Source organism: Onychostruthus taczanowskii, unplaced genomic scaffold (assembly GCF_017590055.1).
Source record: "Onychostruthus taczanowskii isolate IOZ18803 unplaced genomic scaffold, ASM1759005v1 scaffold24, whole genome shotgun sequence".
NCBI classification, from domain to species: Eukaryota; Metazoa; Chordata; class Aves; order Passeriformes; family Passeridae; genus Onychostruthus; species Onychostruthus taczanowskii.
In genome coordinates, this window is record NW_024499684.1 from 10,269,521 (window position 1) to 10,286,731 (window position 17,211).

Here is a 17,211-nt window from a genome sequence, read left to right on the forward strand (position 1 = left end):
CTGCTTATTGTGGAATTTGTCTCCACTAACTTGTGCTGTCTAAATATTCAGTGACTTGTCTTGCCTGTTTTTATGCTTCTTATACAGTCAGCAGAGAGAAGTAGATTCCCCCAGTGGATGATTCATCTCCCCTGTTTTAGGCTTCAGTATTAGAATGGAATAAATGACCCTGTGGAGGTACATTTCAGAGAGAGAGAGCTTTAAGCACCTTCAGCTAGCCAAGGTGAATGCCCATCACTGGTGATAGGAAAAGCCAAGTTGACTTTTCACCGTTTGCTGCCCTTCCCACCCAGGCCTCCAACTTCCACCACCTTTGAGTGCTACTTAAAGGATTTCAGGTGTCCTGAGCTGGCTCTGTGTTTCAGCCCAGCTTGTGTCAGTGGACCATGCAGGAGAGGGGCTGAGTTAGGAGGAGAGATGCTGCAGTGGCCTGTTGAACTGGCAGCCCCCTGAGGACGCCGCATCTTGGGTTCAGCCCACCGGTAGTTGCCAGGTTTCTGCCTTTCGAGGAAGAAGAGTTGTTTCATTCCTATCCTGGAGTAATTAATGACTGAAATGCCCAAAAAAGGCAGCCCCAGCTAGAGCCGTGGTTCTCAACCTCTGCTCTGCAAACCCTGGGGGTCCATGGATCACTCCTAAGGTAACTAAGAAGAATTCAATGAAAGGTAACTGAAAAACCCGTGTTTATTGTCAGTAGATTAACTTTCTCCATAAAGGAGCTTGTCTCTTCTGAGAAACATTTGGTGGCTGCCGAGCATAAAGGTTGAAAATCACTGAGCTGGAGTAATGTACCTTTGTATGTAATAATTTGACAGCTAAAGGGCTAAAGCTATTCAACTGTACCTTTATGAAAAAATGTCTGGAGAATTGAATAGAATGTGATAAACTTTGTATTGGCGTTTTTGATTCAGTCTCTGAAACTTGAGTAACTGAAGGGATTCTATAAAATTAATTCTACAAATGTGCGAAGTAAAAGAATGAAGTCCTTTTCATATGGATTCCAGCTGATCATATAGAATCATGCTCATGCTGTAGACTGTGATTATTCTGTACTCTTTTTAAGATTTAACCCTGACAAATGGCAAAGAATTATAGGTTAATTTCTGTAGAACAACAGGATTCGTCCCTAGTACCTGTGCAATGACTTTTTAGCTGTAGATGTACATTGAATTTAATTTAAGATTTATGTAAATAATTTCTACAGGGTGAAGAATCAAAAATACTTGGGATTTTGGTTTTCCCATGAGGGTAGCTTTGAATCCAGATACCCAGCTCTGACACTTCAGATCCCTTGGACAGTGTGGCTTTATCACAATGCCATAGACTTTCCCTATGATGGTTGGTTCAAGAAACTCCTGAAAATGTTTATAAACCTCCTCTGCATTTAAAAAGGCAAGGCAGGATTTGCCAAGCAAAACAATTCCACTCATGGTTATACATGGTAAACTTTTTTAGAAGTGTTTTGGGGTTTTTTTCCTCCCACATTTGATTGAGTTTTACTTGATTTTGTCAGTATTGGTTCACCTTTACTTGAACTGCTGGATAATTCATTTGTAGAAGAGGCAGTACATTTAGGTACTTCCATCTGTGTTTAAACAAGGCTATTGTGCTTTCCCATTTAGAAAAAAAAAAGATTTTGTATTATAATGCTTGTGGTAGATGAGGTTCTGAATTTAACTCCTTCCTACTCTAGTTTCTCTCAACGGCTTTATGTCATCAACACCTGGGGTTTCTAGTTTACTCTCTTTGCAAATACGAATTTGCAAGAAGGGGTTGATGGTAAGTAGCGTGGTTTTAATTTGCACTTGCGAAGTGTGTCAGACAGTTTCATCAGGGCATGGCGAGCAGAGGAAAGCCTGTCTTCCTCTGAAAACAGCCCTCAGAGGATGTCAGAGAGTGTGTTTGACTGTGATAATCACTTGCAAATGCAGCATGGTTTTGAAATGAGCTGTCCAGGAGCTGCTGGAGAAAGGGATGCCTGAGCTCCTATGAATTCACTCTTTGTCTTTCTCCTTTTTCTTTCTCCTGTTTCTACTTGTTTTCATGTTTCTGAGCAGTCACTTTGATGTGCTTTTGGATGAGTCTGCCTGGTTGTGTTGGTGGAAGTTCTATGGATTCACTTGGATGAAACATTTGTGACAGTCATCTCTTTTGTTAGACTGTACCCACTGATATAGATAGCTCCTTCCAGCCTTCTGTTTATTGCACCATCTACCTGGCACCTTTACAGCCTCATCCATCCCTCCTGTCCTCCTAGTGCCTTCCAGACAGCTGTTGAAATCTCTCCTACTGGTATCTGAGTACCCTTTTCTGGTCCTTCCACACATTCCTGTCCTCAGAGCAGGAATCTTGTCCTTAGTTACTGTTTGCTTATAAAGTTTTTCTTAATCCATTAGTAATCTTAAGGTTTAAGCCAGGGGTGATATTTGAGTGCATAGCTGGACTGTGGCCACCCTTCTCTCTCTCAGGCAAAAGGGCAGAGGATTTATGGTGATACCTCACCTGTGCCCTTGCACAAGAGCTACAACCAACTTGTGTCCTCATAAATCATCAATGTTCCAGTAGCGTTAAATTCCCTGTAGCCTGTCCCATTTCTCTACTACACCACATCAGCTATCCTTACTCCTCCCCCCATAAACCCCAGCTTTCATCACACACTTGCCCAGTGCCCTCAGAGGAATTCAGAATGAGTCACGCAGGGCGCCTCTGGGGACTCCTACTGATGCAAACTTCCTCCTCCTCAAGGCAGCCTGTGGTTTGATGCCACAATGCAGCCAGTACTTGTTAGCTCGGGCCTTCACTGTGGAGTTGATAGCAAAGTTTGGGCTCTGCTCCCCCAAATTGCCACCTTCCTTTGCTGGATTCTGGATACTTGCAGCTCATCCTCTTTGTAGTGTTAAACACAGGAGCTGCTCAGTACCGGTCCACAGATTGTGAGGGTTTGGAGTTTTTTTGGAAGAAGGGTTTGTCATTAATTCTTAGCTGTTTTCCTATCCAGGCAGGAGACTGACATCAGTGATGTGTTATGTGGATGTTTATATGTGTTATGTGGATGTTTATGTGTAAGATTGAAGCCCCCCAGTTCTTGAGATAGGATCAGAAGAGCTTTAGTAGCATCTGTCATGACCTGCTTCCAGAGTCTGCACTGAGAAATACAGAATGTGATGAACAGGGCTCACTTATGTTGTTTTGGTTTGGTCTTTTCCCCTCCCCCAGACAGGCCATTGCCTTTATAACATTATCTACCTTCTACCTCTTCACATGGAAAAGAAAAATGCTTTTCTGGTGGTAATTACACAGTGCTGCATTGTGGACCTTTCATCCCATTACAGTAAGTGGACAAACTACTATAATTTACAAGAATGAAATAGGTGAGGAAATGGGAAAGTTTCTGGCAGTCCCAGGCATAAATGCCAGCCTGACATGGGAGAACAATTCTGACAGAAAGCAAGTTTTCTTGCTAGCAGTGAGTGCTGGTGCAGTTGTTTTCTGATGCAGGAATGGAGGAGTGCCGGCTTCCCTACAGGTGTTTCAGAAGTACAAGAATCAGTATTAATGGAGGGCTACAGACCTTTAACCTGTCTCTGCCCTTGCAGTTCAACTGAGACATGCTTCAGCTCTTCCTTGCTCCCAGTTTGAAAATCTCTTCTGTCTGTCTATGTGCTGCCTTGTCATGGACCTGTTAGCAAGGTCAGGGTGTGAACACATTGAGATGTTTTTCCTTCAGCAGAAGTTTGCTGCCTTATTATTCCCCACTTCTGAATGCACACCTTTCACACCTTTCAGAACAGACTGATGCTCTTATTTGCCTGGGGTTTTTTGCTGATTTATAGTGTTTCCTTGTGGGAGGTTTGCCCTGAAGGTGTGATTGCAGGAGTAAGGTCTTTACCAGTGCATCAGCAAAAAAGTATTTGCACATCACCAGGGAAGAGCTGCCAGTTGGGTGGTAGAGCTTCCTTATCCCTTGGGTAGACTTGCTTGTAGGCTGTGCACTAGAAATTGAGTGGCTTGCACTTACCTTTTTTTGCTTAGTGTGAGGTGGTTACCAAATGTGGGGGGGCACAGCCGCCCTGTAAGAGGATGAGTTTCTCCCACCCCATACAGAGCATGAGTTTGGAACCCTTGGAGGCTCAAGTTGGCTGAAGTTCCCCCAGCCCCCCCGGGCGGTTTGGCAGCAATTAATTGCCGCCACCTGCTGACCAGGCACAGGATTTCTCTGGCCCCAGTAGAGCTTGTGCAGGTCCCAAAGAGTGCTCACCATGCCCTCCCCACCAAGGGCATGGTGGTGGAGCAGTAGGTGGAGGTCAGGGTGCGTGCATAAACAGGAACACCTGGGGACAAATACAGGTCCTTTAAAGGTGTCACATGCCTTAGAGTGCACATAAGCATAGGTAAAGGCTGAGCTGGTCTGCCTTTGGGCTGCTGTGAACTTGCAGATTATCAAGCAGATCATGGATGAGATCAAGTCTGGTACAGGAAGTTTGAATGAGATATACCTCATATAAGTATGGTGTTAAGTGCTGTAAAACTGCATGTCTTCACTTTAATGCATTTCTCCATAGAAGGCACACAATTCAGGTATTCTTTTAGAATAAAGGAAAACAGAGAAGCAAGAAATTATTCCTAATCCTAAACTCTAGAAATTCAAGTTTACTCTTCTCTGATGTAGTGAGAAGACATAAAGAGTGTTGGTGAGTGTTTTTTAGAAACTTTCACATTGTTAGCTCTTTAACAAAGATGTCTTTTCACACTGGTGTTTTTAAACATTTAAATGTGAGGTAAGCCAGACAAGCAAGTACACTAGACTGAAGGATGTACGATGCCTGTTAAACAGCGTCGCTGCAACAAAGCCTCATTCCATGGCCAAATTTAAGGAAGCAACAGCATTTGCTGTGATCCTCTTCCCTGGCTGCCCCAGCATTGCTGTGCCTGGGGCAGTGGTTACATGGCTGCCATGGTAGGAGCTGACTTCTGAAGCTCTTGGAAATCCTGACCCACTTTCTGCCCTTTAATGAAGCATGTGTAGCATTTAACTTTTCTGGGGTCATTCCAGGTGTTCAACCAGTACAGCCAGGGTAGGGACACCTCAGTGATTTGCTTTGATCAGAGTTCATTCTTACAGCCTGGGACCTGCTTGCAGACTATCCCAATCTGCTGCCTCCTGCACAGTTAAAGGAGTTCCTGTATTGGGGCAGAACCCTACAAGTGCTCTAGGGACCCAGCGAATTTCGTGTCTCCATAGAGACTATAATCTCATTTTCTCTCTTTTTCAAAACAGATTCATTTTCACAGGAATGCATGGGGTTTTCCCTAATTATCCTCTGGCGAGAATCCTTTTTTTTTTTTTTTTTTTTTTTTTGCGTGTATCATTTTTTAATTTGTTTGTTTGCTTGGAGGCGTAGGAGAAGCCTCCAAGGAGAGATGAAATGCCATGCACGGCAGTTCTGCTCTGCTGCTGTGGTTGCCGTCCCTGTTCTGTCAGAGCAGGGGAAGGTTGCTATAACCATTCTGTAACGTGTGGCTCTAGGTTATTCTTGCTTTCACAAGCAGTTTGAGTTGCTGCACAGGTGTTTCTGTAAACCCCCATTCCCACCCTCATTGCTTGACCTGTTGCCCGAGTGGCCTCTCCTGCTGACCTTGTGTCTCTCTCCTCACTCTCCAGGGCTCTGGGACCTCAAGCAGCTCCGCTGCCACCACCCCATCCGTGTCCACTCCTGTCACTGGCCACAAGCGGATGATCATCCCCAACCAGCCTCCCCTCACCGCCACCAAGAAGTCCACTGCCAAGGGCCCGGGGCAGCCAGCGCCCATCCCGGTCACTCCCGTTGGCACCCTGAAGCCGCAGCCGGTGCCGGCCTCCTACGCCACGGCCTCCACTCCGAGCCGCCCGGCCTTCAACGTGCAGGTGAGGACGGCGCAGCCCAGCCCGCACTACCAACCGCCCAGCCAGCAGCCCGGGCACTACGGCAGCCTGGGGCCCGGCCAGCCCTACGCCACCGCGCCGTCCCGCCAGCCCGCTGGCCCTCAGTACGGAGCGCCGCAGCCCCAGGGGCCCAGCTACGGCTACGGCCCTCCGCCCGGCCGGCCTGCCGAGCCCGCCTACGGATACGCGCCCCCGCAGGGCCGCTACCAGGATCCCTACTACGGGGGGTACGGTGGCAGGAACGGCTCCGAGGCGCCCTACGTGCCGCAGAGCTCCTGGAAGGCTGAGCCTGCGTATCCTGCGAGTAATGCCATGGGCCAGGCTCCCCCTGGGCTCTACCAGCCACAGGGCACGAAGAAGACCTACATCACTGACCCAGTGCTGGCCCCGCAGCCGCCCGCCCTGCAGCAGAAGGTAAGAGATGCCAGCGGACGCTGATATTCCTAGGAGAGCCACATGGCTGAATGTGGCCTGGGACACTCCCTGAAAGGTGGTGGGGGTTAAGGCGGTGCTATCAGAGGTGTGGGGCAGATCTCCCTACATATGGCTTTTTAAAGGCTGGAAATAGGGAGCTCTCATCTGCTTTGAAAAGAACCTCTGCAGGGGCTTAGAAATACTGTAAGCCTCAAGTAGTGAGATGGTGTCACATGCAGAAGCATGGTGTCAGCCCATGGGAGGGAGGGAGGCTTTGTCCCTGTGACATTCTGTTGCCCAAGGAGCTCCCTGGCCATGCCTCTGTAAGGCATCGCTCAGCAGGAGGCTTTTCTTCTGGGCACTCCCAAGATGAAGTGAGAGGCTGCTTTATGTACTTGTGGACATCCCTGGTTCAACAATTAATCCTTGCTGTCCTCAGGCAGATGGGAGGTACACGAGAGGCTGGTTTTGATTGTGGTTCAGAGTGATTGCAGAGATTGTCCTCTGGTGTGTGGCTGTTCAAAGATCACTTATCACTGAAACCACATGGAAATGAGTCCCCACAGAGCTCGGCTCTGGTTTTCCTCTCCAATGTTGGTACACCGGGCGGCCCCCATCCACTTCAACAAGTGCCTGGCCCTCATAAAGTGAAGTCAGTTTGAAATAGAAAGTTAAAGTGGGTCTGCCTTGTTTCTCTTCCCAAGCTGATCCTGCCTGGCTTTTGTCACTTCTCCTGGTGACCATCTCTAATGTGGCTCTGGGAGGTCTTTTAGCTTTGTGGGGCCCTCATTGTGTATGACAAAACAAAAAGAGTGAGGTAGGGAGTTAATGATGCTGCCCAGGCCCACCTTGGCATGTCTGAGCACATCCATGCTCTTGAGTTTGTGGGTGCTCACAGGGAAAGGGGAAAAAGCTTCAGATACATAACAGAAAACCTGTCCCTTAGTAATTTCCTTCTCTAACAGCACACAGATGGTCTTCCCTGAATTCCAGGTTTCCTGACAGTGGGAACTCTGAACGGCGAAGATGTTTCTCAAGGCAGTTTAGAGAGGGAAAGAAATTACAGAAGCCCTTGAAATATTATCTATGAGCAGCTAAGAAACTGCCTTTTCTCTTTTTTTCTCCTTCCTTAACAAAAACCTTTGAAGTAGGGAGAGAAGCAATAAACTCTCAGCTCTGCAGGTACTTGGTACAGAGCTTAGATTGAAAAGTAGCGAAAGATGCAAAATTTGCACATAGCTTTAACTGGTGTAAATGGTTGTGGTTCCAGTGGAGTCACTGAGGAAATGCTGAGGTATAGCAGATCCATATTTAGACTTTTATAGATACAAGTAGTCTTATATATATAAAAAATTTAAAAACTGTAGTTCAGTCAGCATCTCTATGGAAACGCAAATCATCTCAAACCACAAACAGCACAAGCCTGTTAGTCTCATTTGCATTACAAAGCTGGACGGACAATTTAATTTAGCTCAAGTTGGGGGTTTCATGTATGCCTATATATATTTGTATATACATGTTGGTGTGTGTGCACGTGGCATTTGCAAATACACATACAGAAATACTTCACAAGTATCTCTATAAAAAATAATTTCAGTTCTTCTGCAGAACAGACTGTCATCTGCTTGATGATAAACCCCTCCAGAAACTTTCTTTCTCTTCCAACCTGCTAAATAGCTGTTTCTTACCTGTTTCACTTTTGAGCTTACAAATCTTCTGTAACATATTGGTGCCGGGCTTTGCTTTCAAAGCAGTGTTGTCCAGCCTTACCACGTGCTGTTCTCTTCCTTTGCACAATAACTCATTCATTAAATCAACTTTGGGAATTATTTTATTTAAAAGGGGAAAAAAAAGCTGTGTTAGGAAGAATTGTCACTGTAATTTGACTTGGCTAGCATATAAATTTTAACATCTTTTCCAACATACACACGTGATTCTGCATTTGGTTGTGTTTTGCCTTTTCAAGGTTGATTTGAGACCTTTCAGTTAAGGAAACAGAAAGGGTAAGAAGCATTAATACATATCACATAAAATGTAAGATGACCTTTAGGAATTTTTCTTCTTGCAAGGGAATGGTTTTAAAATATCGAACAATTTTTAAATGTATTCAGAAAAGTGCATGCCTAATCTTGAACACAGTTTGTGTACAAATTTTTAAGAATGTTGTAGCAAATCCATCTCAGATTAAAAGTTCATGGTTCTTAATTCTAACATATACCATGATCCATCACTGTGAGAGGCAAAGTCTTTCATTAAATTTGTTTCATGTTTTTAAAGGGTAAAAAAAAAAGGTTTTTATTTGTCATTCTGGCTAGGAAGTGGTTCATGACACTGTGGCTCTGTGTTTTTTGCTGTGTACTAATAATGTTGAAGTTGCTGCTGATCCAAAATAAATCTGGATTGGTATGGGAACAGCAAATAATCTGTACTGATTCTTAAAGCTTGCTGAAAACAATGAGTTTTCACACACAATTCCACATTGCATTCTGTCCTTGGGCCACTTATGGAGCCATGCATGTGAAGCCTCTGGGCATTTTAGTCTTTTGCAGCACCCTGTCTAGCATTAGTGCCCAAGTCCTAGTTAGGAAATGATCTGGTGGAGTGCATGTCCTCGTTTAAACCTTCATGTGCTTCAACAGCCAAAAAACCTCAGGAGCTTTCTCTTCTGGATGGTGGGTGGTGGGGACTTCTGTAGGAGCAGTAGCAGAGTTCTCATGAGACCATTTGGCTTCTCTCATGCTCTTTCTGTGCCTGCTCAGGCCAAGTCAAAATCTGAAGCCTCTCTCTTAACTACTCCTCTCCCAAAGGCAGAGGGCACAATGCCAGGGTGGCTCATTAGGCATGCTCATTTCTGGCACCAGCATGTCCATAGCAGACATATGACAAAACCAGTTTCTGATGTGGAGTATTCCCAGGACTTTGCCCTGTGGCCAAAGCAGGACTGGTAAATTCCCACCACCGACCAGCTCACCTATCACCAAATGTTTCTGTGCTGGACTGGTTAAGACACCGAAAACCCCTGTTGTGTTCTCATATCTCCAAATAGTTTTAGGCCCTTGAACTGGTTTTGGTCATGTTTGAGCATTTTTGAGGCACTATCATATGCCCCAAGCAGATTAGTGGACCTTTTAGGGACCTCATGTATCTCCTGGTGTTTTTGAGGGATTGCTCTGGGAGATCTGTTCTTCCTAGATCCCAGCTATTCTCCTAATTCTAATCATAGGCTCTGGGAAGCACATTCCTTCCTGAAGGGACCTTTCATGTTTTCAACATATAGACCAGGTACCACTGAAGCCATGTGAGACAACTTTGTGGCTCTGTTCCAAAATGATGGAAATATTAACAAAAACATTGATCTCTTGAGAGCAATTTAACAATTTGGTGAGGACAGAAGTGTCTTGTAGCTCTGATTTGGTATGGCATCCAAATCCATGTTTCTTTGCTGCAGATTTTGCTGGGAGGAGAAAGGGAGCAATGTCCCTTTGGTAGCAGTGTCTGTTCTCCCAGACATGGCACAAGTGCCCAAGTTCCTTAACCTGGTCAGCCACAGCTTGCAGTATCCCCATTCACACCTGCAGAGGCATCAGTTCATATGGAGCATGGCCTCCTCTTCAGACAGCCCTTCAGTTTTGCACACCTTTCCAGGTGAGCACCATGAAAAGTGGGGAGACAGCTGTAAACCAGGAGGATTTAATGAGGCAGCTCATGGTTGTGGCATAGGTGGTGGTGGCTGCTCGTGACCAGCAGACCTCAGCCACCGCGTGGTTTCCGCACTGCTGGAGGTGATTTTTTTGCCTCCTGCTGCACCCAGCCCTGACGTGGTCTCATGCAGCTTGCAATGCCCGAAAGGGACTGTGATGGCTCTCTGTTTTCTCGTTTTACACAGCTTTTGTCAGTTTTTCCATTGGTTTAATACCTGTGATGGAGACATTCACTTGGAAGTTTCATCTTTGCCTCAGAAACATCTGCTCACCAGTGTCCTTCACTATGACTGATGCACTTCTCTTGCACTGGTTTAATAATTTTTACAGGCTGCTATCACTCACATAAAGGAGATACCTCCAGCACTTGTGTTGGAGCTGAGACTAATTCTCTTGCTGTTTGCTGTTAATTTAGTGACTAGAAACTTTTCCTTCTCTGCAGATGAATAAAAGCAGTCTGCCAGATTCCCTCCTGCTGTCACAGGGATATATTCCTTCCCTAGTGTTGCTTTTGACTTGTGGAGAAAGGCAGGCAGCTTGCTTTGCATTGCTTGCTTCCCCCAAAGTGTCTTCTCACCCAAAATTTTATGCTTTTACCCAAGTGTCTTCACAAAAGTCACGTATCAAAAATTTTCAATGGATGGGATTTGGAGCCAGTATAAAATGATGATTGAAGTTTGTTTTTCTGTCAGTGTGGGACAGTGGCTTCCCATAGTTTTAATATGCTCAAATAAAGCGATCCAAAGTAAAATTAAAAAGGGTGATTTAAAATATTCTACTTTGGCATTTAATGAATTAAAAAAGACTGAAAGCCAATGTAAAATGAAATAGAATGTGAAATTCTGAAATTCAGAGTTGAATCTGCGAGTTCAGTGTGACATTTCAAAATTTCGAGACGAATATGCAGTTCCTTTCTACCCTGAGAATAGCAACAAATGTCAAAATGTTGACATTCTTCACAAAACAGTAATTCAGAGTTCTAACCAGCACTAGCTGTATATCAGCTGCTGACTCTGTCATTGCTTCTGGGTGGATTAAATTAAATACTGTTGCTTCTGTTAAAATGAGAAGGAGGGGAAAGAAGGCAGTTGTGTCTAACAATAAGATGAGAAGTTCAGGACTTGCGGTACTGAGGCATTGAGAATGATGTTTTCCTCTTCAAGTTATTATAAATCTCTGCATGAAAATCATTGGGGTTTTTTTCAGGTGAATAGGTGCTGGCAAGAAATGCAAAGAGGTGTTTTCAGAATGGTGTCCTTATCCTGACTGCAGGAATATGACACAGTCTGGTTTATACCCTAGACTTATGAAAGAGCCCAGTTCTTGGCTCAAAATGTGTTTAACATGTTCATTTGAGAACTTTACTCTTTGTTCTTTGTATTATATTTTTATTATTTAAGCACTCCATATACTAGCAGGAACCAGCTGATGACAGGGCAATTAATCAGTTTTGTCTCTTAGGTATCATATATTTGAATTGTTTTCCTGAAATAGCGAAACAAAGAGTTGCCAAACAATTACCTTGAAGTTAAAGATAACAGGGAGCCTGCAGTTACAGGAGTAAGTCAGGTCAGCATATACTGAAAAACCAACTTAAATTTACAGTTTCAGGATGCAGCTTTTGCAGCTTTAGCCTTTAGTCAGCCACAATGGGTTAGAAATATAAGAGGAATAATTGAGAAAGAGGCTTTTGGCATAATACCTGGATGTTCTTTCTTGCTCCTTCTTAAAATAAGCTGAGGACAATGCCTCCACACATGATAAGGCATGGGGCAACCTTGAAGTTAATCAAGGGCTCTGCTTCTGTGCTGGTTAACTCTTGATAACCAAGCGTCTACCTTGAGAGATCCTGCCAGACTGTGTTACAGGCTAACAAGAATTTTGGGTCTGAGGTCATAAGATGCAGTGAGTGTATACTTACATAGCATCAGGCAGGGAGGTTGGCTGGTTTCCAGGCAGTGGGGCTTGCCTGAGCCCTGGAGCTGCCTGAGCTCAGGTCTCTAAGGGACAGCCTGCTCGGTAGCATGATGTGACAAGGATTACCTTGCTACTGGTTTACAGCTTTCAGTACAGAAAGCAGCACCCATAAAAGTGAGTGCCACGTAATTTACAGGCAGACTCTGGCGATTGAGTGTGATGGTGCTGCTGATTATTGGAGGAGCTGGTTCCTTCCATTTAAAAATACACTCGAGTCCAACCACATTGTAATTCTTTCAAAGCCAAAGCACCAGAGCGTGTGAGGAAGCTCTTCTTCTGTCAGATAACCTCTGTGTCATTGTCAAGTTTATTGCAATGAAGCCAGAACCTGAATGGGTAGAGAAATTTGTCCAAGGTTAAGCACCAATTGATTAGGAGAGCAGGGCAGAACAAGGAGACATGGAACATCCTGGTATCATTTGGTGGCTCTTCTGTTTGAGGTGAAAAGGTCTCTGGGTGCCCTGTTGGTGTGAAACTCTTTGGGCTTATGACCTGATGGTAATGCCAGTGTTAAGAGAAGTCACTCTGCTCACAACACAGTGACAGCATAGATGATGCTTTGGGTGATGTCCTGTTTTGGCCATGTCATTTGGAGTGGATCTTCCTGTAATTGGGTAGTTTTCCCACTGACCTCTGTGAAGCATATCTGCAGTCTTAGTCCAGTTTTTAATGGCACACATACAAATAAAATAGTTATGGTTTGCTACTGAAGCACCACTTTGTGTAGGGGGCTGTGTACAGTTTAAAAGATGAATAATTTTTCCCTGGATAGGAATGGTTGTGCATAGATAGGCTTTTGAGCCTAGGACTTGAATGAGCAGGCAAGTTTTCTAACTTGGTGCACAGTGAGCAGTGCCAGCCATTAAGATTCCACCAAAATAGAATTCAGTTGTAAAGATTACAAAGTAGTCTGTAATGCCTGCTAATATAATATTTGTTTCATCCAAGAATAATGGTATGAAGCAGTTGCTAATATATGGTTATGTTTACTGATCATAAATGTTCTGGTGTTAAACTAACTTTGGCCTCCACATAATGGGATTCCTGTTAAGATTTACCTCTGAATAACTATAAAGAAACATGATATAGTAAATTTAATAGCAGCCTTTGGGGAAAAGAAAGTTAAAAAAAAAGAAGAGGTTTCCTATCACAGGCTGAAAGAACTCCTGTAAGGCAAACAGAGTCTGCAATTACACTGACAGTTTTGTTCTTAAATGAAAATAATAGTGAATTATAAAGCTGTAAAATTGTTTTCACAACAATATTTTGTTTTTATAACTTATACTATTTCACTTAGTAGCTGCCTGGCTCCACAGCAAGTTACATAACATAGTATTATGAGTATGATGCCTCAACTTTTTGTCTAGGGAATTAATTTAAGGGCTCTAAACTTTCCAGTCACATTTTCTTCTTTGTTCCAGATGCAAAGTATTCTCTCTGCTGGAAGAAATATCAGATGAACTACATCTTGCTTGTAGCAGAGTAATATTCATGTGTCTCTTTATCTACACTAATAGGGCAGTGACTTAGTTTCACATGGCTCCTCAAAATAGTCCAGATTGAAATGGGCCATCTAAAGTCAGCTACACAAAACAAATTAGAAGAGTGGAGCTGCTGTGTGTTAGCTGATCAATGTAGCATTAGCAAGGATTTTCCACAGTGTGGTTTAGCACAGACAGATGAATTATTCTTCCTGTCAGTATCACTCATCCTCCCAATTAAATATTTTTCTAAACAAACAAACAAAATTTCCTCAAATGAGTTTGCTGTTACTTAACCTGACTTATTAGGATTAGTTTAGTCATCAGTAAAATGGAACCACACCTGGGCTATAATATACAGCAGATAAGCTATCACAATTTTCATCCTATTATTGCCTAGATAGACTCTGTTTTTACTAACACCTGAAGAATCTTTTTTTCAGGATTTTCCTCCAGGTTTGTGAGAACTGGTTGTTCATTAAATGAATCACTTTATTTTCTGTTGTTCCTGCGATAGAGCTTAAAGTGAAAACTCTCATGACTTTTTCATGGAGAAAAATGGCCTAAGTGGTCAGGGAAGCTCCTGCTGATGTATATGTCACTGGTAGACTCCTTCTAGGCTGTCACCAGGAAGCATGGAGGGTTTCATTTTGCAGTCCAACTCAGGCAACAGAAGAAGTCTCTGTGAGGAAGTGTCCTCACAACAAGTGCGCACAACATTTATATTCTTGTAAACCTGTTTCGTGTGTATCTCAGATACTCAAAGATTCAGGTGACAATTGTGTTTTCCTTATCTGATGATCAGCATCAGAAAGGTGCCCTGCATCTCCTTCTCCAGCTTGTGTTAGATGGCTGCTTTTCTGTTCCTTGCTGCATCAAAATCCTTCTCCTCTCCTATTATGCAATACTTACTTGTATCCTCTTTTTCCACAGGCTGCATCTCAAAAACATGCTCTAGTAACACATCAATTCTTGCACGACCTCATTTGAATACTTCAGTCAAAACTCTCTCTTGAACCCATTTTCTCAACTGCATTTCCCATCATCTAGATTTTTCACAACTTTTATGTGTTTCTACATCACTTTCCCTCAGGGTTCTTGTCCTCCAAGGCTTAAGGCTTAAAATTAGGGCTTTTGCTGCTGTAGAATTTCCAGATCACTGAGCAAGTGGTGGATGAGTCTCTCTAGTAGATTTTTCAGTACAGAGAAGTAATGCAGTTGTACTGCAGGCAAACGTGGCCCTGTAGGTACCAGAAGGTGTTGGGAGTGTACATGCTTGTGTTTGTTTCTTCATGACACTGCTCACCAATAAATATGTCCAAATACAGTTTTCAAATCTGAATTCAGCTTCCCGCCCACCTTTCTGTACCATTTCACTATCAGGTTACCTTCTATTGCTTAAATACAGAACATCAATTAAAACCATATGTGTAATTAAAAGAAATTCAGCATAAATTTAAACAGCATGAAGATAAGAAAGGTAGAGGGATAAAGACAACTGGAAGCTCAGTTCTATGTGGCCTGCTTTTGAATAAACAACATTATATTCCACAGTCAATTATCCAAAAAGTACAATGTGTTCTGTTGCCAAAAAAAGGTTGTCAGATAGAAGTGGTTAGTCAAAAGGACACATGCACTGGAGTGAACATTAGTCTATTGTACTCAGTATAATATTATACAAACAGAGCTGGCTTGTTACTGGCTTTTTTCTTTTTTTTTTTTTTTAATTTTTGACTACAGATGTGATTATGCAGCTTTTTAATATTACTTCATGAACATCTAATTGCAGGCTTCAGCAAGAGGTGCAGACCTTGCTAGGGAAATCAAATAAGGTATGCTCTGTGCAGCGCAATAATAAGGCTTCCAATACAAAAGTGGAAAAACAAGTCATTAGTTACAACCATCGAACGGAGGTCTAATGGGAGCCACAGGATAAACATTCCATTTTATTATGTCTTCGTTATATGTTTTGCAAGAATCCGTGGTTATAAATTAAAATTGCTTTTTGCAGCAGCGGCTGTAAAAAAAGTTCAAAATCTGTGAATGTACCTATTATTTTTATTTATATCACAGCAGGCTGCTAGCAAAATTAACTTTTTTTTTCCCCTCCTATTTGTTAGTTAAAAGATGGAAAAAGCATAAAAATGCGTATCTGCAGGCAGCACTCAAAAATGCCCCCTGGCATTTTTTTTGAAAAAATTAAGATGGCATCAATTTAAAGTGGGAGACAAAAGAGGGGAGGAAACCCAAACATCTCAGATAAAATTAACTTCTTCACCATTACACAAGTTGGTAGGATCTGGTGTTTGTTTAGAAATTTAAATTAATGCTAGTGAAAGCATCCAGATTGTACTTTGACAGATGAGACAGGGATTTGCTTGAGACCATGTTGCTGACAAAGCAGAAGAATTTCCAGGGCTGTTCTCCAATTGAACTGGCAATCGTGGAGACCCTGATTACCAGCAAAAAAAGCAGTGTTAGGACAGGATTTTCCAGTGCTGTCTTCTGCCTTCTGAGCTGCTGTGTGAGGGAATGCGTTCAACCTCTGACACTGCCCCAGACTTTCTCTTGAACTTTCCTGCAAAACAATTATTTTTTTTTTCTTAATACAGCATTTGGAAGTCACTGCCCAAAGGTAATAGCCAGAGCAAGAGATCTGTGGAATCGAAATTTGTGGTGGTTAGAAACATCTGTTTCTCCTTTCAGAAAGGATACAGACATGCAGTCGTAAACCTTCATCACCCTCATCAACCCTTCTACTTCCATTTAGGAGTTAATTATCAACTGAGGCACATAGGCAGCTTCTCTTCTCAAGGAGAGAGGCTGTACTGGACAGGAGATCTGTGGCTTTCAGTGTGCAAATCCCAAGCATCAGCAAATTACTTCTGAGCTGCACTTCTCCTGATCTAGGAAAGCCTTTTGTCAGAAGCTTAAATTCATTATGTGGAGCCTGCACATCCAAGGGGGAAAATAATTGCATGCAAATGAAAAAGGGTAAAAAACCCACTGCCACAGAGACTTTTTTGCTCTTTCACATTAGCATTCCTGTGGGCCATTGAGGAAGCAAGCCAAGGTGGTCTCACTTGGGCTGGGAATTCCTGCTGTAGGCAGGGTTCATAGTCATCTTTCTCCAAGGACTGGTCAGGAACAGCCTCCAGGCAGGGACCATAACACTTCTCTAGGATGGATCAGATTAAAAAATGATACACGTACCTAAGTCTCTGGGTGCTGCTCTTTCTCCCTGGTTATCACCATTATAATTCTGCTATTGATGTTTACTAATTGTTCTAAATACTAGATAATGCCAAGAATTCAATACCATGGAACCTAATTGTTTTTCTGTCATTGGGAACTTAAAAAAACCCTGTGTTTAGTGATTAGGAACCTGTTTTAAAGTAAAAACCTGAATTTTTCATTGCAGGACAAGTTCCTGCAAGCTTTGCCTCCCACTGTGCTGCCAGTTGCTGAGAAATTATTTTATTTCCCAATTTAGATCTTGGACAGTGACTCAATTTGCCCTGGTAATACTATCATTCTAGCAATTTTCTCATGAGGTAGCTCAGCTTAATGTCGGAGAAATGGGTAGTTATGAGTCCAGACACTGTAACATTGGACTGGTTCTAAAAATAAATGTTTGGTTAACTTTTAGTCGTCAACAATTTTCTGCTGCCACGCATGTTAGAAAATGGAATAAATGGCCTCATGCAATTCCAGG

General features: G+C 43.1%; 1 protein-coding gene across 1 annotated transcript in view; it reads left to right on the top strand.

Moving 5' to 3' along the window:
* The window catches only part of LOC121336716 (LIM domain containing preferred translocation partner in lipoma), a 317,023-nt gene that overhangs the window by 197,723 nt on the left and 102,089 nt on the right, over window positions 1–17,211 (top strand). The window contains exon 8 of the mRNA XM_041406088.1: window positions 5,663–6,337. Coding sequence (XP_041262022.1) covers window positions 5,663–6,337 — 675 coding nt within the window. The remainder of the gene's footprint in view (window positions 1–5,662; window positions 6,338–17,211) is intronic.